The 26744-nt window shown below is 44.0% G+C and overlaps 1 protein-coding gene across 3 annotated transcripts in view; it reads right to left on the bottom strand.

Annotated features, from left to right (window-relative positions):
• Nucleotides 1–2252: 2252 nt before the first annotated feature.
• Nucleotides 2253–26744, bottom strand: part of GSG1L2 (GSG1 like 2) — a 59201-nt gene continuing 34709 nt past the window's right edge. For 2 of the 3 annotated variants that reach the window (XM_054047381.1, XM_054047382.1), the window contains 2 exons: nt 13774–13885; nt 5708–6484 (listed from right to left, as the gene is read on the bottom strand). In XM_054047381.1, the coding sequence (XP_053903356.1) occupies nt 6184–6484; nt 13774–13885 (413 nt within the window). In that variant the 3' untranslated portion in view covers nt 5708–6183. Of the gene's footprint in view, nt 4749–5707; nt 6485–13773; nt 13886–26744 lie in introns of those variants that run through there. The other variant, XM_054047384.1, reaches the window with a different exon arrangement.

The following is a 26744-nucleotide window of genomic DNA, read 5'->3' as shown; positions in this document are numbered from 1 at the left end:
AAAGTCTCATCTATGTACTTCTCTGTCTCTCGTAGCTCCTCCAGCTCAGCCACCCTGGTCTCCAAAGCCCATACATGGTCTCTGAGGGCCAGGAGCTCCTTGCACCAAATGCAAATATACACCACCTGCCCATAGGGCAGGTAAGCATACATGCTGCATTGGGTGCAATAAACTGGATAGCCCCCACTCTGTTGCTGGACTTCTGCCTGCATTCTCTTTTTACTCCTGAAGTTAGTTCCTTTGCTGAGGTTTTGTTTATATCAGGGGATGTTTTTGACTTTAAGTTTAAAGAAGTTTAAGGAATGTTACATGTATCTAGCCCCCCACTTCCCCTGTAAGCTCCCATGCAAAACTCCCCTGTTAGCTGCTCCTGTTCATTAGCTCCTCTGGTTGCTTAGGAGCAGGCTTTTTAAAGCCCTAGTCTTCCTGAGTAGCCCCGCCCCCTGGTTATGGGCTGATGGGTGCAAAAGGGCTTAGGGATTAATGCCTCGTTAAGAATACTTACAAGGGGAGATAGATTCAATGTTTGTAATGGCTCAGCCATTCCCAGTCCTTATTCAATCCTTTGTTGATTGTGTCTAGTTTGCATATCAATTCCAGCTCAGCAGTCTCTCGTCTGGTTATGTGGACTCTCTCCTCAGACCCTACGCTACCAGCACTCCCAGCTATCTTCGAGACACCACTGACTTCCTAAGGAAACTACAATCCATCGGTGATCTTCCAGAAAACACCATCCTGGCCACTATGGACGTAGAAGACCTCTACACCAATATTCTACACAAAGATGGACTACAAGCTATCAGGAACAGTATCCCCGATAATGTCACAGCTAACCTGGTGGCTGAACTTTGTGATTTTGTCCTTTTCTCCCCTTGTAAGTATTCTCACACTTCTTATCAAACTGTCTGTACTGGGCTATCTTGATTATCACTTCAAACGTTTTTTTTCTCTTACTTAATTGGTCTCTCAGAATTGGTAAGACAACTCCCACCTGTTTATGCTCTCTGTATGTGTGTGTATATATATATATATATATCTCCTCAATATTTATTCCACTCTGTATGCATCCGAAGAAGTGGGCTGTAGTCCACGAAAGCTTATGCTCTAGTAAATTTGTTAGTCTCTAAGGTGCCACAAGTACTCCTGTTCTTTTAACAAATGCAAAGAAACTCAAGTCTAAGGAAATCCCAGGCAAAACTGTCTGTGAAGCTGAAATTAAGGTTGAGAGTAAAGAACTAGAGCTACAAAGTGACAGGCCTCACAACACTGACCATTGCAACAGTTAACTCATATGCACCCTGCAAACCAGTGGAATCCTTAGACCTAAATTAGGCACCCAGGCTCCCTATAAAATGCATGGGGAGAGTTAGGTGCCTAAGCATGGGCTTCAGAGAAGCCAGCATGCTGAGCAGGGAGCCACCTAAGCTAGCCAGTGGGAAATGCTGAGGAAAGGGATGTGGCCTAAACACCACCTCACAAAAGGAGTTTCCCTGTGGGGGCTGGAGCCCCCATGGGGAAAAATTAGCAGGTGCTCCGCACCCACCAGCTGCCAAGCTCCCCCCTCCTCGCTTCCTTCTCCCCCCACCTGAGCGTGCCACATCCCCGCTCCTCCCCCTCCTTCCCAGCGCTTACCACAGCTCTTCCCCGCGCTGCCTAACAGCTGTTTGGCAGTGCTTAGGACTTTCTAGGAGGAACAGGGATGTGGCGCGCTCAGGGGAGGAGGTGGAGAAGAGGTAGGGCAGGGGTGGTGACTTGGGGGAAGGGGTGGAATGGGGGTGGGGCGAGGGTGGTGCAGGGGCGGGAAGAGATGGGGCAGGGGCGGGGCCAGGGATGGGGGGTGGTCAAGCACCTATCAGGCAGAGGGCAAGTCGGCGCCCCTGCCTGCTCTAATATGGAGCAGGGACTTGAAGTGCGTGTCTCACATCCCAGCTAACTGCCCTAACCCCTGAGCTCTTGGGTATTCTGGAACACACCACACCCTCTCTGTGTTTTGTGTCAGGCCTGATCTAGTGGACATATTCTGAGCATGCCTATTCGATTGGGCTCTGTAGGTGAGATAGGCAGAGGCACACTTCGTTTGAGAATCCTACTGGGGCTTAGGTCTGTGCTAAGGCACTGAGCTATACGTGCATACCCACTGGAAAAAATGTAGCCACCTTGGGCATTTTGCTGGCAGAAACTATGTATCTGCATGAATAGTCAGCATCTGAACAGGGGGGTTGAGGATCTCAGGGGAGTTAGGTGGCTAACGTAGCAGTCTCTGTGGATCTAGCCCAAAGTACCTATTAGTAAAATTAGAGAAAATAACCGTTACAATAACTTTTGTAGCTATAAAAAAAAAAAAACATTAAACCAGGGAAATTCAAAGTCAAGGTTAACTGAAATGTCTGAGTGGATGAAAATCTACATCTAAAGCACTAGCCACCTTCACTTTGTTCCTTGTAGTGCTTTCCTGAGGAAAAAAAAGAAGCTCTGAGATAAAAGTATCCATTCAAAGCAGTGTATTTGTATCATCACCACAAGTGTTAGCACCCAAAGAATGTGCGTATGGGGGAGCGCACATGCAAACATGCACTGTAAGAAGTGCAGGCCAGGTTGAGCCCTGTTGTAATAAGTGATTCATAGATTCCAAGGCCAGACAGGACCATTCTGATCATCTAATCTGACCCCCTATATAACATGGGCAATAGAACTGCCCCAAAATAATTCCTAGAGCAGATCTTTTAGAAAAACATCCAATATTGATTTAAAAATTGTCGGTAACTGAGAATCCACCATGACTCTAGATAAATTGTTCAAATGATTAATTACTCTAACGATTAAAAAAGTTATGCTTTATTTCCTGTCTGAATTTGTCTAGCTTCACCTTCCAGCCACTGGATTGTGTTATACTGAAGAGTCCATTATTAAAATTTTGTTCTTCCTGTAGATATTTGTACTCTGTAATTAACTTACCCCTTAACCTTCTCTTTGTTAAGTTAAATCAATTGAGCTCTTTGAGTCTATTACTAAAAGGCAACCCTCTCCAATTTATCAACATCTTTCTTGAACTGGACACAGTGTTCCAGCAGCGATTGCACCACTGTCAACTATAGAGGTAAAATAATTTTTCTGTTCCTATTTGAGCATCTGTTTATGCATCCCAGGATCACATTAGCCCTTTTGGCCACAGCTTTGCACTGGGAGCTCATGTTCAGCTGATTGTCCACCATGACCCCCAAATCTTTTTCAGAGTCATTGCTTCCCAGGATAGAGTCCCCCATCCTGTAAGTATGGCCTACATTCTTTGTTCCCAGATGCATACACTTACATTAACTGTTTAAAAACACATATTGTTTGCTTGTGCCCAATTTACCAAGCAATCTAGATCACTCTGTCAGTGACCTGTTCTCCTCCTTATTCATCATTTCCCCTATTTTTGTGTCATCTGCAAAATTTATCTTGATAATTGTGTGTTTTCTTCCAGGTTATTGATAAAATCCTTAACTAACATAGGGCAAAGAACTGATCCTTGTGGTACCCCACTGGAAGCATGCCTGCTTGATGATGATTACCCATTTACAATCATACAGTGAGACCTATCAATTAGCCAGTTTTTAATCCATTCAGTGTGTGCCACAGTAATTTTAAATTGTGCTAGTTTTTTAATCAAAATGTTGTGTAATACTAGTCAAATTCCTTAGAGAAGTCTAAGTTTATGACATCAACACCATTACCAACTAGACATGGAGCTATTGATCACTATCCGTTGAGCCCGATGATCTAGCCAGCTTTCTATCCACCTCTATCTATCCTCAGGCATGACATTTAATTGCTTCTCATTCACATTAATGCTCACAAAGTAAAAAAAAAGTTTCATCTTTCCAAATCTGCAATTTTAAAAACATGTAAGAATCCATGGGACCATTCAATCTGTATACAAGGATTGGTAGAGCAGATTAGCCCAGGGTCCATCTGGTCCAGTTTCCTGTCTTGATCTGACCAGCACCATCAGCTTCAGAGACAGGTACAAGAAACTTCTGTAGTAGACAGTTATGAAATAAGCATCCCATAGAGGATGTTCCTTCCTAACCCTTCTCAGTTAGCAGCTGGCTTATTTTCTGAAATATGAAGGTTCATCTCGCTTTCACTTTTCCCTACCAAATGTTATTGTGGATGTAATCATTATACCTAGGGACATCTAATTTTTTAAAACTCTTACAAAGATCTTCACCTCAGGGATATCTTATGACAGAAATATCCACACGTTAATTATGTGTTAAGTAAAAGCATATTTATTTTAACCCGTTTTCAATGTTTTGCCTTTCAATAGAATAGAATATCCCCTTCTGCAAATAAGCAAATAAAGGCACCTGATTTACCATCTTTAGACCATTCACTATTTTGTATATTTCTGACACATCCCCTCTTGATACTCTCTTCTATATACTAAACAGTCTCTCCTCATAAGAAAATCTTTCCAAGACTTCAATCCTTTCCACTGCTCCTTCCAATTCTGCAAGATGAAAGGGGAACCAGAACTTTGCACAGACCTCTGTGCCTGGAATACCGTCACAGACACTGTATCATGTGGTCTTCAGTAAACTGACTCCCAATCAACATGCACATCAGCAGAGTGATAGCGGGGTCATTTGGCACAAAAACACGAGCACTCACTGCATGGGTTTCTCATTCACCCCATCACTTCCAGCTTGTCCATAGGCCTCGAATTCTACCACCATCCTTCTGGCCAGAAAGGGTTAAGCTTCCTGCAGGATAAATGACCCAAATTCAACCTTTAGAGACATGTTAGAAAAGTATGTAAATGGTAATTAGAGCCATACCATGTTAGATAGGCTAGAACTTTGAAATGCAAACCTGTATTGTTAGAGAATTAGAGGTGATACTAATTGTACGTGTTTACTTATATGTTGTTAGATGTTAGCCATGTAAACAGACAGTTCCTGTCTATTACTATAACTATTGATTCAGCGATCAAAAGGGAATATTAACATTTAGATGAATTTTGGGTGAAATAACGTCATTGTCTGTATGTCTCTTTAAAGTTTGTGAAAAACTGCCTAATGCATAAATTGCCTTATGTTAATCCATGTAGCTAATTACCAGTGATGCTTAGGAAACAGGTCTACTTCAGAGTCTGGATGATTGCCTGTTGTTCGCCTAAGGACTGTGTGGTCAAAAGGCTGCTAGAAAACTATATAAAAGACTCTTGGGACCTGATCCTTTTTATCTCAGATCTGCTTGATGCTTCATGCAGGGGAAACTTAAGTCGTAAAACTGAGATCTCCAGTCCCATCTGGATCACCCTGAATATGAACATTGGACTATAATCTGTGGACTAATTCTGAAAGAACTCTTTGCAGCTACAGTCTGTATGTATACTGATCTTTTAACCAATACTCTCTCTCTTTTCTTTTTAAATAAATTTTAGTTTAGTTCATAAGAATTTGCTGTAAGCGTGTATTTGGGTAAGATCTGGAATATTCATTTACCCTGGAGGGTAAATTGTCTGATCCTTTGGGATTGGTAGAACTTTCTTATATGATGAATAAGATTTTTAGTAATCCTCATCATATTTGACTTGGGTGTCTGGGTGGAGGCCTAAGGCTGGGTTACTTAAAGGGAACTCTGTTGCTGGCTTCTGGGTAACTAGCAAGATATTATAGAAGCTGTTTTGTGCTGGCTTGGTAAATTTAAGTATTGGAATATCCACCAGCTTTGGGGATTGTCTGCCCCATTCCTTACAGTATTTGAGTTACCTCAATGTGGCTCCCCATGACCTCCATCACAGGGTGAAACTAATCAGTGTAGCCTGAAATGTGTTGAATTTGGCTGGGAGGTTGCATCTTTAATGATAAATAACCTATTTCAGCTCTGGACCAAATTGTGGGCCAGATTCTTTGTTGCCATGGTCCTGGTATTGTCATTTCCACTAGTAAAGCGGGTGTAAGCCAGTGTTATGCTGATGTAGTAGTGTTCACACCCACTTTACACATGTATAAATGACTGTACAAGATGCAGGACAATGGAGAATATGGCTTATTGTCTTTTGTGAACCACTCTATCTGGATCAGCTCCACAAACACTATGTCTTGCTTGAAGCATTGATAAAAGCATTTATCTTTACGAAAAATAATGCTACACAGATAATTTAAAAAATGTAATAAATATCATAGAACATATTTAGCAATACTCTTCACGGTGTGGCTCAGGGATATTGTTTAAATCTACAAACATTGAAATGCTGGCTGGATTATGTATGTCCTTTAACTGATGCACCAAGTCCTCTGTAGTGTTATGAAAAGAGCTGACATACATATTCCAAGCTTTCTCAGGAACTCCAGGATCTGGAAACTTGCGTTTATTCTTTAATCTTCTCTCCAGCTTTTTTCGTTTGCGCTTGAATTCCAAAATAGTTTTTGTGTATCTGTTAATGGTGGTGACAGAAGCAGCCATACAGCAAGCGAAGGAACCCCATGCAAGACTGTCAACAAAAAGGCTTGTTAGAAAGTGACAGCAGTGTATCCACATCATACTACTGTGTCTCCCAAATACATTGTAGCAAAAGTGATCAAGCTATCTATTTATTGCTATAAAGTATGGATTAAATGGGGGAACAGACTCCAAGTGGAAGGTTTTAACAGCTACTGTAGAACTACACAGCTCAAGATGAAGCAGAGTTAACTGAGTACTTAAGTTCAAAGCTCGCCTTCAACTGTATGAACATTAAACAGCATAGTTTTGTGTTTTAGAACAAAATGATTCTTGGCATAAGTGAGTATCTATGAAAGAAGGGTCCCTCCTGCTGAAACAAGCTGGAGCATGTGGATAACTTATGTTAAGCAAAGCTATATCTTGCTAGAATTAAGTTTTAGACTCTAGAAAGCATGTTATTTTCATTTTGTTTTGTGGAAGCAGAGAAAGAACTGACAGGAAGGGGATTGCAATGCATGACAGTTTGTTAGCAAGAGTCAGGCTAACTGTAACCCTAATAACATGAGATTTGTAGAAGCGAGGATTGTGTGAGGCGAGTGGGAAAGAACTGTGTGAGAAGTTGTTGCGACCTTGTGTAGATAATGTGTAGATAATATGGAATGTAGACTAGAGTCTAAATAAGTGAGAAAAATAAGATATCAGGATGACCTATATATAAACAAAATGCAGCTGTTGCTCATTACTGTCTGTAACAAAAGGCTTGCTGTAATTGTTTACCTGTAGAGAGACCTGCCTAGGAGGGGGAGACCCTGTGTCCTAGTGCACTCTCTCCCTCTACGCAATTGCTTGAGAAAATAAAGTATCTGACTTTACTGCAACCAACCAAAGAGTGAGAACTGTGTTTTTCTTCGACAGTTTGTAACCCTTTCATAGCTCTTTCACTCTTACTTGAAATCACTGAAATCTGTGTTTGTAATGAGGGACACTCACCTGAGCACCACCTGCTGCTCCATTTAGTACTGCAGGCCTTTTCCTGCTCCTGGTGCTCCCTGTAGGTTGCTGACCTCACTAGATAGGTTTTCAGTGGCTCAGCCCTCCAGACAAGTCACATAATCAAAAAGTAACTCCCTTCCAGGGGTTATAAAAGTTTCACAAACTGTTAGCCCTCACCAGGGTATTCAGCTCTATCCCTGGGCCCTTTAAATCCCACCCTTAGATCAGGCTTCTAAAAAGCCATGTCCCCTTCTCACTGTTTGGGCCACTTTCCCAGTGGGGAAACCCAAGCCTGCCCACCACTCCAGGTCCTAAATCAGGAATCCTACACAGAGCAGCCACATGCTGCCTCCTTTAATTAGTTGCTGCTGTTTTTCCCTGGGATTCTTTCCACCTTGTCTATTTACCAGCACCTCAGGGTTACAGTTCTTAGGTTCTCTCTCTCTCTCTGGTCCAGTAAAAGCAGCCCTCCAAACACCTTGTGCCAGAGCAGAGCACCCCTCTAATCCTAGCCAGAGACTGAGCTGTTCAACCTTGCAGCTCCTTTTATTTGAGCATACTGGGCTCTGATTGGCTGCTTCAGTGTAGCCTTTCTAGGTAGGCCTGCAGGACTCACCTTCACTACTCCTTCCTGGGGCAGAGTGCAATGGGATTGCAGGGACTCCGGTCAGGGAACAAAGGGCCAGGTGCATCCTGTCACAATGTTCTTTGTTAATAAACTTATTCTTAGTTTTTACTACAAATCATTTCAGTGCTGTGTAGTAGGGTGGAGTGTATAACCCCAGCTGAGCTACCAAGCTGTTATCTATACTGGCTCTTTGGAAGCAGTGAACGCGAGGTTACCTCTATGAGTCTCCAGTAAGAGGAACTGGACACTGCAGGGGAGATGGTTTTGGGAGAATTGGGACCAGAAGTGTTATTAGGGTCACTCTGTAAGGAGTAACTGGGCTGGTGGAAGCCAAGGTGAGACCATTATGCTGTGAGCAGGATCCTGGTGTCAGAGGTCTCAATTAAAGCTATACAGCACAGAAGCACCCAAGGTTAGAGGGCAAGAAGTGAAAGAACCCCTTACTAGGATGGATAAACCCCCAAAACATCATAGGAAGAGGATCAAATAACTTTTAAGACACTTTAACAGGACCGCACCATCAGGAAAAAAACGTTACCTCCACTCCTGACTTTCACTTGGATTGGGCATCATTACCCCCTGCCCCCTGAGGTCCAATTTCAATTGAAGCATATGAAGTACAGTGGTGCTGCCCTTTACTCATACAATAAGGATAACAACATTTCATACTAAAGTGAATCTTTACACAAAATATCCAAACTTGATCACTTAGACAAGCAGATTTGGCTGGTTATCACCTAGGCAGGGTCTATGCAAATAAAAATCTGCTCCTGAGGCTTTTCCCCCCAGTTCTTCACTAGACAGCAGGGGAAACTCATTCAGATCCTGCTTACATTCTCCTCCCAGCCAAGAATTTGTTGTCCTGCAAAATCACACTCCATATTGTACCAGGTCCACGAACTCTCCGCATAGAGTCTTAAGAAAACTACTATTGCTGATTCAAACCTGTGAGCTACATGTATCAGTTCTTCTCTAACCTCCCCAGGTGCTCATAAGTTAACCTGTTTACTGGCCTGATAACCTTATCACTATTATTGAGAATAGTGATTGCAGGGTCAGTGAGGACTTCTCCTTGGCAAGGGATGGTAACAGTTCCATTGATGGTCCCTCAGACACTGGCATAGGCCTCTGCATCTCTTGCTCCAATAGTGGAGGGTCTGGAGCATCAGGGACACCTTCCACCTGTATGTCCCCTGCCCAACAACCTAGCTGTATCATCAGAGTCCTGTCTTTTTTCAAGAGATATGGGAATGCTGGTGGGGCAGACTCATTGCCATAGGCTGGTTGCACTGGTGGAATGGGTGTGCTAGCAACAGGCCTAAATGCTTCTGCTGTGGGGTTTAAAGACAAAAAAGTTCAGTAGATAGAGACCAGAATCTGTTCTCCATTCTAAGATACACCATGGTAGTGTCCTCCTCTTCAGTCTCACTCTGAGCCATGCTGAATAGGGTGGGTTAGCCCCATGGGGCCCACTGCATGTGTTGGACAGTGGTTTTGGTCCAGCTCCTTTTTGCCACCCAGGCCCCATGTCATGGCTCATTTTTTTACTACTACTACTTCTCTACTAGAAGGCAGGTCTTAGGGCCAATATTCATCCCCTTGCTCCACTCCTCTAACGTGTATACAGCCATTATAGAAAGTGTAGTTTCCCAAAAATATAACAAAATTGTTTTCCCAAATTAATGGTTTACTCAAAATGTATATAACAAAAGAAACCTTTTATTAAAGAACTAAACAAAGCATTGATTTGAGAAAACACTGCAACAATTACTTGAAAGTATACAACCAATAAATAACCCCCCTGCCCCACTATTGGGCAGAATCCTTTGGCTCTGTTTTCCACCTTGTGATGTGAAAGTCCAACAGATGGATGTGTCTCTAACATGCCATTCCTCTTTTTCTTCCACTGCATGCCATTCACGGTTTGTTGTCCAAGGTCAGCAATGCTGGGGGGAGGGATAGCTCAGTGGTTTGCGCATTGACCTGCTAAACCCAGGGTTGTGAGTTCAGTCCTTGAGGGGGCCACTTAGGGATCTGGGGCAAAATCAGTACTTGGTCCTGCTAGTGAAGACAGGGGGCTGGACTCGATGATCTTTCAAGGTTCCTTCCAGTTCTAGGAGATAGGCTATCTCCATTTATAAAATGTCCCCAGAGTCCAGGAGTGTATTTGGGTGGGTTTGCCTCCCAGCCCCAAGGGGAGAGCGTAGTTGAGTAACACCTCCACCTTTGCTCATCAACATCACTGCAGTTTCTGCCACGGTCATTCTACCCTGCCTGCTGCCTCTTTCTGCAATGTTGTGTTCTGATGTTCCACCACTTAGCCCAATTCTCACTGATTTCAACTTTCTGCTGATTTCACTGGGTAGTGGGAAACATCTCTGCTGTTAGCTCTTCTATATTGTCTTTTCACTGCACCATTATCTCCACAGGTGGGCTAAGAAGCTGCTCCAAAGGAGCTGAATATCAGTACATGCAGCTCCAGTAATCACTAACAACAATTGAGTCTAGTTAGCTTTGCTTTTACGCACTGGACAAGAAAGGATCAAACAAATCTAAAGACCCACTAAACAGAGCCACACCACAGGGAAAGGATACCTGTGCCCATCTTCTCTAACTTTCACTAGGATGTGGTGTCACTAGTCCCTGCGTAACAAGTGAGATCCAATTTAGGGCGACCCCCCTCAATAGGGCATGCTGAGTCCAGTTTTGCTGTCCTTTACTCATACAATAAAAAGAACAATATTTCATTGTCTCAGCATTCAATATTAAAGCGAATCTTTACAGAAACAGCAAAAATTGATCACTTTGGCAGCATATCTCTCTGCTGATTACCTAGGCAGAATAGGGGTGTCTATGCAAATACAATCTGCTCCTGACATCCTTTCCCCCCATCTTTTCCTCCTGCCCTAGCTGGCAGGAGAGAGCTCGTTCAGACCCTGCTTACAGTGAGTAGCAGAGGGCTATAAAGCAGCTCAGCTGCACTGACAGGGAATGGGGCTCAGTGGCATGTTTCTTCATTTACTTGCCTTCTCCGTCCCTGCCTCACAAAACTGACCAAGGAACTCCACAAGGGTGCAGAAGCGTACCACAAAAATTATTCCAGGGATGAGGAAAATACTTTACAATGAGAGACTTAAAGAGCTTGGTCTGTTCAGCTTATCAAAAAGAAGATCGAGAGGTGACTTAATTACAGTGTATAAGGGCTAGATCCAGGAACTTCGGCACTGCAATGCTGAGTGTTGCAACATCTACCGTTTAGGCATCCTGCCACCCAGTGCAATCCTCAGCCCCACGTTTGGTACCCAGCATAGGAGATGCAAGACTCTTGCATCTGGGGAGGCTGGGCGCAAGTGCCAGAAGCTCCCTAGAAGTGGGAGGGGCCACTGGTACCTGGACCATGGACCCTCCCCCTGCTCCACCCTGAGCCCCAGCCACTTCTCAGCCTCCTCCCACCCTGCCCATGCTCCACCCCCATTCTGCCCCAAAGTCTTGCTACCACTTGGTCTTGTCCCCTGAAGCTATGCCCCAACTCCACCTCTTCCCCAAAGACCTCCCCCTCACTGCCTGCTCCTGTCCACCACTTCCCTGAGGACTCCCCACCTGCTGCTCAATCCTCTCTTCCCCCTCCTCCGAGGAACCCCTGCCCGCTGCTCGCTCCTCTCCTTCCCCTTCCCCGAGCCCCCCACCTGCTCCTTTCTGCCCCCTCCCCAAGGCCCCCTTGTCTTCTATAAATAACAAATGGAAGAAAGGGGAAGTTGATAGCAGTGAATATAAAATATAAATCAGGAGCTAGGAATTGTAAAAAATTGATAAGTGATGCAAAGGGACAAAAAAATTAATCAATTGCCAGCAGCGTTAAGGACAATAAGAAAGTATTTGTTCAATATATTAGGAACAAAAAGAATCCTGACAATGATATTGGTCCATTACTAGATGGAAATGGTAGAATTATCAATAATAATGCAGAAAAGACAGAGATATTCAATTAATATTTCTGTTCTGTATTTGGGGAAAAAAACAGATGATGTAGCCATACCACATGATAATACTCTTTCCATTCCACTAGTATCGCTGGAGGATGTTAAGCAGAAGCTACAAAAGTTAGACATTTTTAAATCAGCAGGTGCAGATAACTTTCATCAAAACTGTTAAAAGAGCCAGCTGAGGAGCTTATTGGACTATTAATACTGATTTTTCAATTAGTCTTGTGTAGGCCTTGCTAGAGCCTTAGGCATAACTAACAGTGTGAACCAAAGGCTGTGAACCAGGGTAGGCCTGGAGTTCGCAGAATAGCAATACACCAAGTATTAGCTAATACCAAGTAAGCACATTCCTGGCCTAAGAGGATGGTACAGAAACACCCAGACTTCAAAAGTAAATGAGTAAACAAATTCTCAAGGGATTGTAGAGGAACACACTGATTCCTTGTAAGATAAGGATGGAATGACAGGATAATAGATGAGGATGTTTTGTTTGAACTATAAGAGTGGTAACTAACACCATCTAGAGTGTAATAAGAACATAAGAATGGCCCTACTGGGTCAGACCAAAGATCCATCTAGCCCAGTATCCTGTCTTCTGACGGTGACCAGTGCCACGTGCCCCAGAGGGAATGAACAGAACAGGTAATCATCAAGTGATCCATCCCCTGTTGCTCATTCCCAGCTTCTGACAAACAGAGGTTAGGGACACCATTCCAATACATGAGTTGTTTCTATCAATGTATAAAAGAAGAAGTAATAGGAGGGTCATGTTTGCTTCAGTCGAGGGGACGGCATCCTCTTATGTTGCCTGAGCTTTTACCTTGTCACAGGCATACACGTGTTAGTGTCCCTCTGGCCCAATTGGACAGAGAACTAGTACTTTACTTTCCTGACAATAAACCTGGCTGAATGGTTTCACCACCAAGCCTGTGGTCCATGAGCGGTGTTTGACTCCTACATTTGGGGAGGCGGGGCGCGAGCGCTGGAAGATCCCTATAAGTAGGGAGGGGCACTGGCTCCTCCCCAAGGCCCACTCCTGCTTGGCCTCCTCCCCCCAAGGCCCTGCCCACACTCCACCCCCACTCCATCCTGGGTGAGGCCATGGCTCAGGGGCCCCTTTGGCTGCGGGCTGGTGAGCCTCCAAAGGGACGTGCGCTGCATCCTGTTACGGATGCTTAGCCTCCCCTGTCCTCTTATACCCACCACCCATGCTGTGGTCTTTATTAACAACATCGAAGTCTGCTAAATCAGCATGCTGAACTTTCTGCTAATGCAGCTAACAGTGGAGGTCCAAGAACTGCAACACTAACAAAATCTTGGAGGGAAGTTAAGACCATAAGAACGGCCATACTGGGTCAGACCCTAATAATAAAGGGTGCTAAAAAGCCCATCTATAGTAACAATAGATAATAAGACCTTTGGGGCAAGAAGGCCCCTGATTGGTGAAGAGGGGTGGGAGGCCCCCCAACAGTGTCCTGTGCTTGAAGGTGGGTGATGGAGTGGGAGCCATGGCACCTGCATGCCCTGGGTAGTGCTGGTACTGGCTGTCCTGGAACTATGGGACCTTATACCATTAGACAAGACTAAAAAAATTACAAATAAAGAAATTGGTTGTTGTGTTACATCCTCAGTGGAAAGCTCAAATCAGAGCCATTAGTTACTTGAGGACAAGAATTGCAGAGACAGCAATTTAAATGTTAATGAAACAGTTAGATATTTTAATGCAAAAATTACCAATAGGACCAGCCATAATCCCACATCTGTGGTCTCCAGTCTTCTGGACCAAGATTGACAGTCATTTGAAATACAGTTGTGTACATCATGTGAGCGACCATGCCAAAGAGACCTAGAAAAATATAACTTTGTAAGATATATTAAAAAATAAACACATGCAAAAACCATTTCTGACACTTTATTAGAGATTATTCCTGAATATGGAGAATGTTTTGTGAAGTATTTAAAGGTCTAAAAATAGCTGAAAAAATACTTTGCATTGTAAAGAGAATGTAACACCCACCACACTGCTGGTGCTGCTCCACAAACTAGCAACTCATACATGGGAAGCCCCTTCTATCAGGGACTGAGTTGTTACGGTCCTCTACAGCACCATGCAAACCTTCACTGTACACTGGGGAATGAGGCTGGGATATTTAAAAGGTATTTAAGGGAGTTAAAGTGTACAAAACCTACTGCATTTTAGTGGCAGTGGAGTGCCTTACTCCTTTAAGCTGCTTTGAAAACCTTATATGAAATTCATCCTGAGTAGTGTAGCTCATAGGGTTAGCTTGCCTTCATTATATTCAGCTGTAATGCAAGGAACCTATAGGCCTGTATCCTGTAAGACATTAGCTTCAGCAGTTTTAGCATAAGGCTTGAGGCCTATGAAATTTGGCACAGATAAATGGCCCAATGGAAAACCCAAATATTGGGAAGCTGAAAATAGAGCGTTTAAGGGGAATTTCAGACCACAGGAACATGAGTCCAACCACAAGAGTATCAAGGCAACGAATTGGTGTACATAACAATAACAGGTACATGAGCTATATCTGCTGATACCTAAGCACAAGAGGGCAACGACAATGAATTAATGCATATGATAATAAGTTGAGATCACTGATATACTAATCTATAGGAGAAGGAGACTCCAACGTTAGTAAGGGGAGGAACTACAAATAAGGAAAAGGGGGAAAACACCTACTGAATATGCATCAAACATAGTGGCATCAGCATAACATATTATCAAGTTGCATCCCAGCCTATGGGCAGTAGGAGAGCGTGAGCGAGAGAGAGAGAAATGTAGTCCTTGGGAGGTGCCAGAATGATGGCCACCAGTGATGAGAGGGAAGGTGATGGTGATGAAGAAGATGATGGTTATCATTTCAGATCATTCTGCAAGGGATGGTGAGAGCACAAAGTCAATGTCCCACCTCAGCCTCACTTAACTCTTATTTTGAAGGTGTAAGCTGGAGTATAATGGACTCATATCCAGCTTCTTGTTCACTGTAATCCCCAGGTCCTTTTCTGCAGAACTGCCACTCAGCTAATCGGTCCACAGCCCGTAGCAGTGCATGGGATTCTTAGATCCTAAGTGCAGGACTCTGCACTTGCCCTTGTTGAACCTCATCAGATTTCTTTTGGTCAATCTTACAATTTGTCTAGGTCGCTCTGGACCCTATCCCTACCCTATCTACCTCTCCCCCCAGTTTAGTGTAATCTGCTAACTTGCTGAGAGTGCAATTCATCCCATCATCCAGATCATTAAGGAAGATGTTGAACAAAACCAGCTCCAGGACTGACCGCTGGGGCACTCTGCTTGATACCGGCTGCCAACTAGACATCGAGCCATTGATCTCTACCCATTGATTCAGATGATCTAGCCAGTGTTCTATCCACCTTATAGTCCATTAATTAAATCCATGTTTTTTTAACTTGCTGGTAAGAATACTGTGGGAGACCGTATCAAAAGCTTTGCTAAAGTCAAGGTATATCATGTCCACCACTTTCCCCATATCCACAGAGCCACTTATCTCATCATAGAAGGCAATCAGGTTGGTCAGGCATTACTTGCCCTTGGTGAATCCATGTTGACTGTTCCTGATCACCTTCCTCTCCTCCAACCTCCCCGATCTCCAAGAGTTTTCACAGATAATGGCCAATGGCTCTGCAATCATATCAGCCAACTCCCTCAGCACCCTCAGATGCATTGCATCTGGCCCCGTGGACTTGTGCATGTCCAGCTTTTCTAAATAGTCCTTAACCTGTTCTTTCACCACTGAGGGCTGCTCACCTCCTCCCCATACTGTGCTGCCCAGTGCAGCAGTTCTGACCTTGTCTATGAAGACCGAGGCAAAAAAAAGCATTGAGTATTTCAGCTTTTTCCCCATCATCTGTCACTAGGTTACCTCCCCCATTCAGTAAGGGTCCCACACTTCCCACCTTCTTCTTGCTAACATACCTGTCGAAACCCTTCTTGTTACCCTTCTCACCCCTTGATAGCTGCAACTCCAATTGTGCTTTGGCCTTCCTGATTACATGCTTGCATGCTCAAGCAATATTTTTATACTCCTTCCTAGTCATCTGTCCACCTTTCCACTTCTTGAAAGCTTCCTTTTTGTGTTTAAGCTCATGGAAGGTTTCTTTGTTAAGCCAAGCTGGTCACCTGCCATATGTTTCTATTCTTTCTTCACATCAGGATGGTTTGTTCCTGCACCCTCAATAAGGCTTCTTTAAAATACAGCCAACTCTCCTGGACTCCTTTCCCCCTCATATTAGCCTCCCAGGGGATCCTGCCCATCAGTTCCTTGTTTTTCTGAAGTCCAGGATCTGTATTCTGTTGCTTTCCTTTCTTGCTTTTGTCAGGATCCTGAACTTGACCATCTCATGATCACGGCTACCCCGGTTGTCACCCACTTCTACTTCTTCTACCAATTCTTCCCTGTTTGTGAGCAGCAGGTCAAGAGGAGCACAGCCCCTAGTTGGTTCCTCCAGCACTTGCACCAGGAAGTTGTCCCCAACACTCTCCAAAAACTTCCTGGATTGTCTGTGCACTGCTGTATTGCTCTCCCAGCAGATGTCAGGGTGGTTGAGAACCAGGGCCTGTGATCTGGAAACTTCTGTTAGTTGTCCGAAGAAAGCCTCATCTACCTCATCCTCCTGGTCTGGTGGTCTATAGTAGATGCCCACCACGACATCACCCTTGTTGCTCTTGCTTCTAAACTTAACCCAAAGATTCTCAACAGGCTTTTCTCCAGTTTCATACTGGAGCTCTGAGCAATCATACTGCTCTCTTACATAAAGTGCAACTCCTCCACCTTTTCTCCCTGCCTGTCCTTCCTGAACAGTTTATATCCATCCATGACAGTGCTCCAGTCATGTGAGTTACGAAACCAAGTCTCTGTTATTCCAATCACATCATAGTTCCTTGACTGTGCCAGTTCTCTGAAAACATCCACTCAATGTGCAGTGGCAGTCAAAAAAGCAAACAAAATGTTGAGAATAATTAAAAATGGGATAGATAATAAGACAGAAAATATCATATTGCCGCTATATAAATCCCGGGTACACCCACATCTTGAATACTGCATGCAGATTTGGTCACCCCATCTCAAAAAAGACATATTGGAATTGGATAAGTTTCAGAAAATGGCAAAAAAAAATATTAGAGGTATGGAACAGCTTTCATATGAGAAATTAATAAGACTGGGACTTTTCAACTTGGAAAAGAGACCACTAAGGCTGATAGGATAGAGGTCTATAAAATCATGACTGGTGTGGAGAAAGTAAATAAGGAAGTGTTATTTACTTCTCATAACACAAGAACTAAATTAAATTAATAGGCAGCAGGTTTAAACAAACAAAAAGAAGTATTTCTTCACACAATGCACAGTCAACCTGTGGAACTCTTTGCCAGAGGATGTTGCGAAGGCCAAGACTATAACAGGATTCCAAAAAGAACTAGATAACTTCATGGAAGATAGGTCCATCAATGGCTATTAGCCAGGATGGGCAGGGATGGCATCCCTAGCCTCTGTTTATCAGAAGCTGGGAATGAGTGACAGGGGATAGATCACTTGATTATTACCTTTTCTGTTCATTCCCTCTGGGGCACCTGGCATTGGCCACTGTCAGAAGAGAGGATACTGGGCTAGATGGACCTTTGGTCTGACCCAGTTTGGCTGTTCTTATGTTCTTATTTAAGGAGTTACAGGTCTATACTGAAATTTATGTTTTTAAGGCAGGTTAACCAGGAGATGACATATTTCAGGAATGTTCCTTTCAGGAAGGTGATAACAGACCCTCACTGGTCATTGTGTAATGGGCACTGTCCATTCACCCTGCATGTCCATTGGCATCCTGAGCCTGAGGCTAATCAGGAGATTGCAATATCGACAAGAGAGGAAAGCCACAGGAAAATACAACCAGAAGAGGGGGATCCTGTTTCTTAATAAGGACAATGGATTGTTCTGATATACCTGGGTGTGCAAACAGACACCCTGAATCTTTCATCTAGGAGGCAAAGTGACAGCAAGTTTGTCTCATGAACAAAAGATCACAGCTATGAGACAGAAAAGTATCTAGTTAAATAAGTCTGTGCCATAGAATGCATGTTATGATTTTATTTGCTATGTAACCATTTATTTCCAATACTCTTGTACTTGCTATCATTTGAATTTCTATACTTTGTTAAATAAACTTGTACTTGTTTTCTCTATAAATGTATCTACCCTTAACTGTGGCATAGCTACCACTCCACAAGAATACGTTTAACAATGGTACAGCTATGACTCCACCCTTAGTTATAGCTCAGGTGCTGTTCCACCAGAACAGCCTTAACTGTGGCACAGCTGCTACTCCACCACAATATGCTTATCTAGATTGCAGCTACTGCTCCACCAGAATACCCTTAACTATGGTGCAAGTACCACTCTATGTGAATACCCCTAACCATAGCACAGCTACTCCATACAAATATCCTTAACTATGGTAAAGCTACCACTCCACCAGAATACCCTTAACTATTGTGCAGGTAATCTCCACTACTATACACTTAACTATGGTGAAGATACAGTTCCACTAGAATACTGTTAACCGTGGCATAGATATTGCTCCACAAGAAACACCCTTTACAATGGCACAGCTACTGTGACACCAAACTATCCTTAAGCATGGTGTGAGTACTGCTCCACCATAGTATCTGTAACTAGCATACAGCTACCACTCTACCAGAATATCCTTAACTACGGGAAAGCTACCACTCCACCAGTATACACCTGACTGTGGTGCAGCTATTGCTGCACCAGAAAACCCTTAACCATATATTCGTACATTCTAAGACCAGAAGGGACCATTGTGATCATCTAGTCTCACCTCCTTTATAGCACAGGCCAGAGAATTTCCCTAAAACAATTCCTGAAGCTTATGCTCAGATAAATTTGTTAGTCTCTTAAGGTGCCACAAGTACTCCTGTTCTTTTTGCGGATACAGACTAACACAGCTACTACTCTGAAACCTGAAGCATATCTGTTAGGAGAACATCCAATATTGATTTAAACAGTGACAGTGATGGAGAATCAACTGTGACCACTGGTAAATTGTTCCATGAATTAATTATTTTCACCATTAAAAATGTATGCCTTATTTCCAATCTCAATTTGTCTAGCTTCTACTTCCAGCCATTGGATAGTGTTTTATCTTCTCCGCGAGACTAAATAGCCCCTTGTTAAATATTTTTTCCCCCATATAGGTACTTACAGACTGTAATCAAGTCACCTCTTAACTTTCTGTTTGTCTGTCACTATGAAGGCATTTTTTCCCTATACACTTAATCATTCTTAGGGCTCTTCTCTGAACCCTCTCCAAATTGACAACATCTTTCTTGGAATGTAGGCACTAGAACTGGACATAATATTCCAGCAGCATTTGCACCAGTTCCAAATACAGAGGTAAAATAAGCTCTCTACTCCTAACCATGGTATAGCTACTGCTTCACCAGAATACCCTTCAGGGTTCTGCATTCCTCTTACACTCCACCGGATTTAGAATTTTACCTCCAAAGGGAATAAATGTGTTAGTATTTGCTAGTAAATATTAGCGTTTTTTAGTCCTCTTTTTGTTGTATACTGAATTATTTTGCATATTAACTATTCTTCCAGAATCTTTAGGATATTAGCAAAGAGTGTTTGAATTCCAAGGCACAGACTGTTGGTTCTCAACCTCTGAGTGACCTGTATTCAGGAAATTCATGTGATTGAGTATTGTATTTTTCCTCATTAATGCTCATCCCTCCAAGTCTGTGGGACTATAGATGTCGTGGGAAAAGACCCCTCAAACTAAAAAAAAATGTCTGCAGAAGTATGATGTAAACAAGACTTGGTGATTGATAAGGGGTGCCTATGATGTAATTATGTTCTGTGATTGATAAGAGGTGGTTGTTAGTGCAGACGTTTTCTGTAATGGATGAAATAAGGATCCATTGAAAGATGATTTTTAACTGATTAAGAACTGCCAATAGTCACAGCTATCAGTAATAATGACTGGATTAGAATTCCCTTTATCTTATCCAGCATGTAATTTACTGCTACCATAAAAGAAATTCCATAAGTAATTAGGTAAAATGAAAACATCAAAAACAGAACACAAAGTGAAATTACCCACAGAAAAGCAATTTCCCCTCCAAAACGGAATTTCTTTGTTTAATCCCTGATAAAAAGACAGAGGGTTTGGAAGTGGGTTGGGGAATGCAGACTGCTAGCACCCCACCTGTTACAGAAGAGAGAGACACAGAGGCCAGCTCTTTGCCTTACACCAAGGGGAGAGGGGGAGAGTAATGTATCTATTCTTTCCATATAGTGTTGGATTAATCTTTGATTCTCAAATAAGAGGCTCAAATGCAATTATTTAATCAAAGATTATCAATCTCAGCTCATTATTAAATTAAAATATCCAATCATTTTTAAAATCCTTTGTTGCTTCTTTATGCTGAAGGTTTTGTTTGTTTGTTTTTAATTATTTTTCTGCCTCTTTTTCACATTATAAATCAGGTATCATCTCCCTGCTTTTTCTGCAGCACGCTGGAGAACTGGCAGGTTTATGATATCAGAGGGGCAGGTCTGTTGGGAGCCAAAGTGCAGCTCATGATGGATACAATATTTTCTGTCAGCTGCTGTGGCTGACACTCCACGTGCCATCAGTTGAATATAAGGCTTTCTCTGTAAGATAAAATCTGGCAAAAGAGTGCAGCTCCTGACCAAGATGTTATGTTCACACAGCTCTCAACCAGGGTTGTGGTACAAAGTCTAAACTGTCAGTTAACTAATAGCAAAAATGACCCGACATTCAACTTTTTTTTTTTTTTTAAATAACCCTCCCCCATTGCACTTGCTCTACTCAGGATCACCACTGTGCCACCTTTTGTGCTGAGAGCAATTTGCTGTGACAGAGAGCTGCTGTTGACACATTTCAGCCAGAGTTCAAAAGGAAAGACCTCCATTAAAAACTCCTGAGGAGAAAATCAAAGAAAAACTACACACAAAAGGGCATAAAAGTGAACCCTGTGTGAAACTTTCCACCAAATGATCACCTAATTTTAGAGAAAAGCCAGGGAGCTCAGACCCCATTTTACAGTGGTACAACCCACACTATGGAGTCACTGCCAGGCATCTCCCTAGTGACTTATTCATTTATTCTGTCAGGTTTTTCCTGACAAAATATACAGCATAATTCCAGTTATCCAAATTTCCTTGTTATCTGATTCCACAGGGTGTCTCTCATGTATCCCTATGTTAATCACACCCCAATAACTTCTCAATTACCTCTTAGTGCCTTTTACTGCTAATCAATGGCTTTGTATTTGTGTAGCAGTTCTGAGTGGTTACCTACTGTTACCGAGACTTAAGTCCATTTCAGCAGCAACAGCAGCTTGGCAGGACAATGTTGAAAAGAAAAAGCTCTGTGTTGAATCTAAAGCAGAAACTGTATAGTAAGAGCTAAGTCATTCAGAATTCAATTACGTCCACTGTGGTTTTAATGCAATTTTGGTGTTTTAATAAACTCAAAGTGTTTTTTTTACTCTTTAATAAAGTGCAAAGTATTAAGCAAACTTCAGCATTACTGCCTTTGTCCCCCATATTTGTATATCAGTGAAACTGAAACTCAAAATAGTACATCTGTTTATCCAACTGCTTGGTTATCTGCTTGGATGTCCCCAGGCCACTCAGATAAATGTGAGTGTACTGTAAGAGATCCCTGCCCCAAACTGCCACAATCCAAATTGGACACAACACAACTACGGGTGAAAATAAGCAAAGAGTGTGGCAGGAGACCTATAGAACTATGTTGTGAAAAATCTGCAGCCTGAGCAACTGACCTAACTTTCCATGTAGATAGTGCTAGGTTGACGGGAGAGTTTCTAGCTACTGCCTCTCAGGGAGTAAATTTGTTAGTCTCTAAGGTGCCACAAGTACTCCTGTTCTTTTTGCGGATACAGACTAACACGGCTGCTACTCTGAAATCAGGGAGGTGGATTAACTATGCAGACAGGTGAAGCTCTCCGGTCAGCGTAGCAGTATCTTCACTAAAGTGGTACAGCAGCCTGTACGTGAAGACAAGCCCTGAGGGTTAAATAAAGGATCTGCAAGGGGACAGTGTATGGAATGGAGACCACAGTGGAACTCGAGATTTGTAACTCTCTAAAGTTGGTTTCTTGACAGCAGACATCCTCACACAGCTGCATTCGGGATCGCCCCACTTCTTATTGTGCTGCTCTCTGGGAGCTCCAGAGAAAGGAAGAGTAAGAGGCATTTCTTATAACTTTTAGCCCAGTGGCTAGAGCAATGTTTCTCAAATGTGGCCACCATGGCCACACACGGCCACCAGGGGCTTTTTGTGTGGCCATGACAGCCTCCTGGACAGCAATGGGGGGGCAAAGCATTGGTCTCTCCCCCTCCCTCCATGTTGCTCCTGGATGCGCTGCCCTGCACCACCTCTGGAGAGATGGGGCACAATGCTGCAGGAGCAAAGTGAGTTCTTGACCCACGTTGGGAGAAAGGGGATTGGGTGGCAGGCTCCAGCGGCAGGACTTCAGGAACCTGGCCATGTGGTCCTGGGTTCCAATCAAGGCGCAGCGGGTATTGACCCCCCCAGCTCTGGCCATGCTGCCCTGGCCTCCAGCTGCAGGGCTTCAGCCTCCGGCCCCTGGTTCCAGCTGTGTGGCAGCAGGTGCTGGCTCCCGGCTCCAGTCACGGATTCCAGCTATGCAGTTGCAGGCGCTGGCCACAGGTGCCAATCCCCAGCCGCATGACAGCAGGCTCCAAGCAGGGGCTTTGGGCACCAACCCCTTGCTCTGGCCACAGGGAAGCAGGTGCTGACCTCTGACTCTGGTCACAGAGCTTCAGTCGGCCTCTGGCCCCCAGTACTGGCCATGTGGTGGCGAGCGCTGGCTCCAGGCTCTGGCTGTGCAAACCAAGCCCCTGGCACTGATCCCCTGATCCAGCTGCACAGCAGCAGGCACCAACCCACAGCTTTGTTCCCGGGCTCTGGCCACATGGTGGCAGGAGCTGGCCCCAGGTGCTGACCCCTGGCCCTGGCCATGCAGCAGTGAGTGCTGGCTCCAATCTCACAGCAGTGGGTGCTGATTCCAGCCACACACTCATGGGCTCCAGCACCCAGCACTGTGGCGGCAGGCACTAGCCCTAGGCATTGATCTACAGCTCTGGCTGCGTGGCAGCAGGCTCCAATGCCTGGCTACAGCAACGAAGTTCCTGTCCCCAGCTCTGGGTTCTGGCCGTGGTCACTGAGCTCCAGCTCTGGCCGCATGGCAGCAGACATCAGGCCCTGGCTCTGGCTATGAAACAGTGGGGCTCATCACCCACCCCCATCGCCCCTGGCCCTGTATCCATCCCCCTCATTGCCTCAGGCCCCAGCTGCCTCCCCAGGGCCTGCAGCATACTTCTAACACTTCTTGTAACAGTTGCCAGTGGAGAATGCAGCTTCTCCAAGCTGAAGTTAATAAAAACACATCTACGCTCCACAATGACACAGGAGAGGCCGGTCGGCCTTGCAACCATCTCAATAGAGCATGAGCTGGCCCAGACTGTGGACCTTTATCAGGAAGCAGTTCAAATCTTTGCAACCAAGGCAGCACGGAAAGCACCACTTTGATTATTCAAACAGATAAAAATGCCAGTGTTTACTATGCAGACAAGAAAAGTTACATTTGCTGTTCAGGTGTTTGAAAGTTAAGTGTTACTTAAAATTTTTGAACAAGGCATTTTAAGTTGTTAGTTCTCCTTTATGGGGCTAGGCAGCAGAGCAGTACCATGAGAGGAGTAGAACAGGAAGAAGGCAAAATTGAGACTTTGCTCGGGGAACTGATGGGCAGGATCCCCTGGGAGAGCAACATGAGGGGCAAAGGAGTCCAGGAGAGCTGGCTGTATTTTAAAGAATCCTTATTAAGATTGCAGGAACAAACCATCCTGATGTGTAGACAGAATAGTAAATATGGCAGGTGTCCAGCTTGGCTTAAAAGTGAAATCCTTGCTGATCTTAAACACAAAAAAGAAGCTTACAAGAAGTGGAAGATTGGACAAATGACCAGGGAGAAGTACAAAAATATTGCTCAGGCATGCAGGAGTGAAATCAGGAAGGCCAAATCACACTTGGAGTTGCAACTAGCAAGGGATGTTAAGAGTAACAAGAAGGTATGTTAGCAACAACAAAGGAGTCAAGGAAAGTGTGGGCCCCTTACTGAATGGGGGAGGCAAACTAGTGACAGAGGATGTGGAAAAAGCTAATGTACTCAATGATTTTTTTGCCTCAGTCTTCACGAACAAGGTCAGCTCCCAGACAGCTGCACTGGGCAGCACAGTAGGGGGAGGATGTGACCTGCCCTCTGTGGAGAAAGAAGTGGTTCAGGACTATTCAGAAAAGCTGGATGAGCACATGTCCATGGGGCCGGAGGCGCAGCATCCGAGGGTGCTAAAGGAGTTGGGGGATGTGATTGCAGAGCCATTGGCTATTATCGTTCAAAACTCATGATGATCGGGGGAGGTCCCGGATGACTGGAAAAAGGCTAATGTAGTGCCCATCTTTAAAAAGGGAAGGAGGAGGATCTGGAAAACTACAGGCCAGTCAGCCTCACCTCAGTCTCTGGAAAATCATGGAGCAGGTCCTCAAGGAATCAATTTTGAAGCACTTAGAGGAGAGGAAAGTGATCAGGAACAGTCAGCATGGATTCACCAAGGGCAAGTGATGCCTGACTAACCTAATTGCCTTCTATGATGAGATAACAAGCTCTGTGGATGAGGGGAAAACAGTGGATGTGTTATTTCTTGACTTTAGCAAAGCTTTTGATACAGCCCTCCCACAGTATTATTGCCAGCAAGTTAAAGATGTATGGGCTGGATGAATGGACTGGAAGGTGGATAGAAAGCTGGCTAGATCGTCGGGCTCAACGGGTAGTGATCAATGGCTCCATGTCTAGTTGTCAGCTGGTATCAAGCGGAGTGCTCCAGGGGTCGGTCCTGGGTCCAGTTTTGTTCAGTATCTTCATTAATGATACTGAACATGGATGACATGGATTGCACCCTCAGCAAGTTTTCAGATGACACTAAACTGGGAGGAATGGTAGATATGCTGGAGGGTAGGGATAGGATACAGAGGGACCTAGACAAATTAGAGGATTGGGCCAAAAGAAATCTGATGAGATTCAACAAGGACATGTGCAGAGTCCTGCATTTAGGTCGGAAGAGTCCCATGCACTGCCACAGACTAGGTACCGAGTGGCTAGGCAGCAGTTCTGCAGAAAAGGACCTAGGGGTTACAGTGGACGAGAAGCTGGATATGAGTCAACAGTGTGCCCCTGTTGCCAAGAAGGCTGATGGCATTTTGGGCTGTATAAGTAGGAGCATTGCCAGCAGATCGAGGGACGTGATCATTCCCCTCTCTTCGGCATTGGTGAGGCCTCATCCGGAGTACTGTGTCCAGTTTTGGGCCCCACACTACAAGAAGAATGTGGAAAAATTGGAAAGAGTCCAGAGGAGGGCAACAAAAATGATTAGGGGGCTGGAGCACATGATTTATGAAGAGAGGCTGAGGGAACTGGGATTATTTAGTCTGCAGAAGAGAAAAATGAGGGGGGATTTGATAGCTGCTTTCATCTACTGAAAGGGAGTTCCAAAGAGGATGGAACTAGGTTGTTCTCAGTGGTACCAGATGACAGAACAAGGAGCAATGGTCTCAAGTTGCAGTGGGGGAGATTTAGGTTGGATATTAGGGAAAACTTTTTCACTAGGAGGGTGGTGAAGCACTGGAATGGGTTACCTAGGGAGGTGGTGGAATCTCCTTGTTTTTAAGGTCAGGCTTGACAAAAGCCCTGGCTGGGATGATTTAGTTGGGGATTGGTCCTGCTTTGAGCAGGGGGTTGGACTAGATGACCTCCTGAGGTCCCTTCCAGCCTTGATATTCTGTGATTCTGTGATCCATCCCACCATTGCCTCTGGCTCCTGCTGCCTCCCCCCCGCCCCCAATCCAGGGCTTAATGGGTCCTGGGACTTGCTGAGAAAAGTGATATTAACAAACATGCAGACTTTTACAGCAGACTTACTAGCTATCTGTGAAAAGTGATACTTGTATGTTTGTTAATATCACTTTTCATAGCCTCCCAGGTAGCTACTAAGTGTGCTGTGATATTAACAAATATACAAATATCACTTTTCACAGCAAACCCCCGTCTAAGCCCTGGGTGGGGGGACTGAAGAGAGAGGCAGCATTATTTTTGTTATTGAGTCTGCCAAAAAACCCTGCAAATATACATTACAATGATTTGGATGTGAATGTGTCTATATTTAATTGTTTTTCCTAAAGTTAATTAAGTATTTTAAGGGGAAATTGTCAATGAGGCCACCAGTGAGAGTTGGTGGCCGCACTCTGAGGCCACCAAAAAATGTGTTGCGAGAACCCCTGGGCTACAGCACTCACTTGGTATATGGGACACCCAGGCTCAGTTCCACCCTCTGCCTGATGTGTAACAGGCAGGGTGAATAAAAAACAAATGGTTTCTTAAAAAAAAAAAAAAAAGGATTTTTATGGACATCAGTGTTTTTATTTAAATCTGATATTTTTATTTACAAAATTTTCTTTTAAAAATAAATCTATTTAAAAATATATTTGAAATTTTGATAACACACATGAAGGCCTAAGGTTACTAT

Source organism: Malaclemys terrapin, chromosome 13, assembly GCF_027887155.1.
Source record: "Malaclemys terrapin pileata isolate rMalTer1 chromosome 13, rMalTer1.hap1, whole genome shotgun sequence".
Classification (NCBI taxonomy): Eukaryota; Metazoa; Chordata; order Testudines; family Emydidae; genus Malaclemys; species Malaclemys terrapin.
This window is presented reverse-complemented; position numbering and strand designations above follow the sequence as displayed.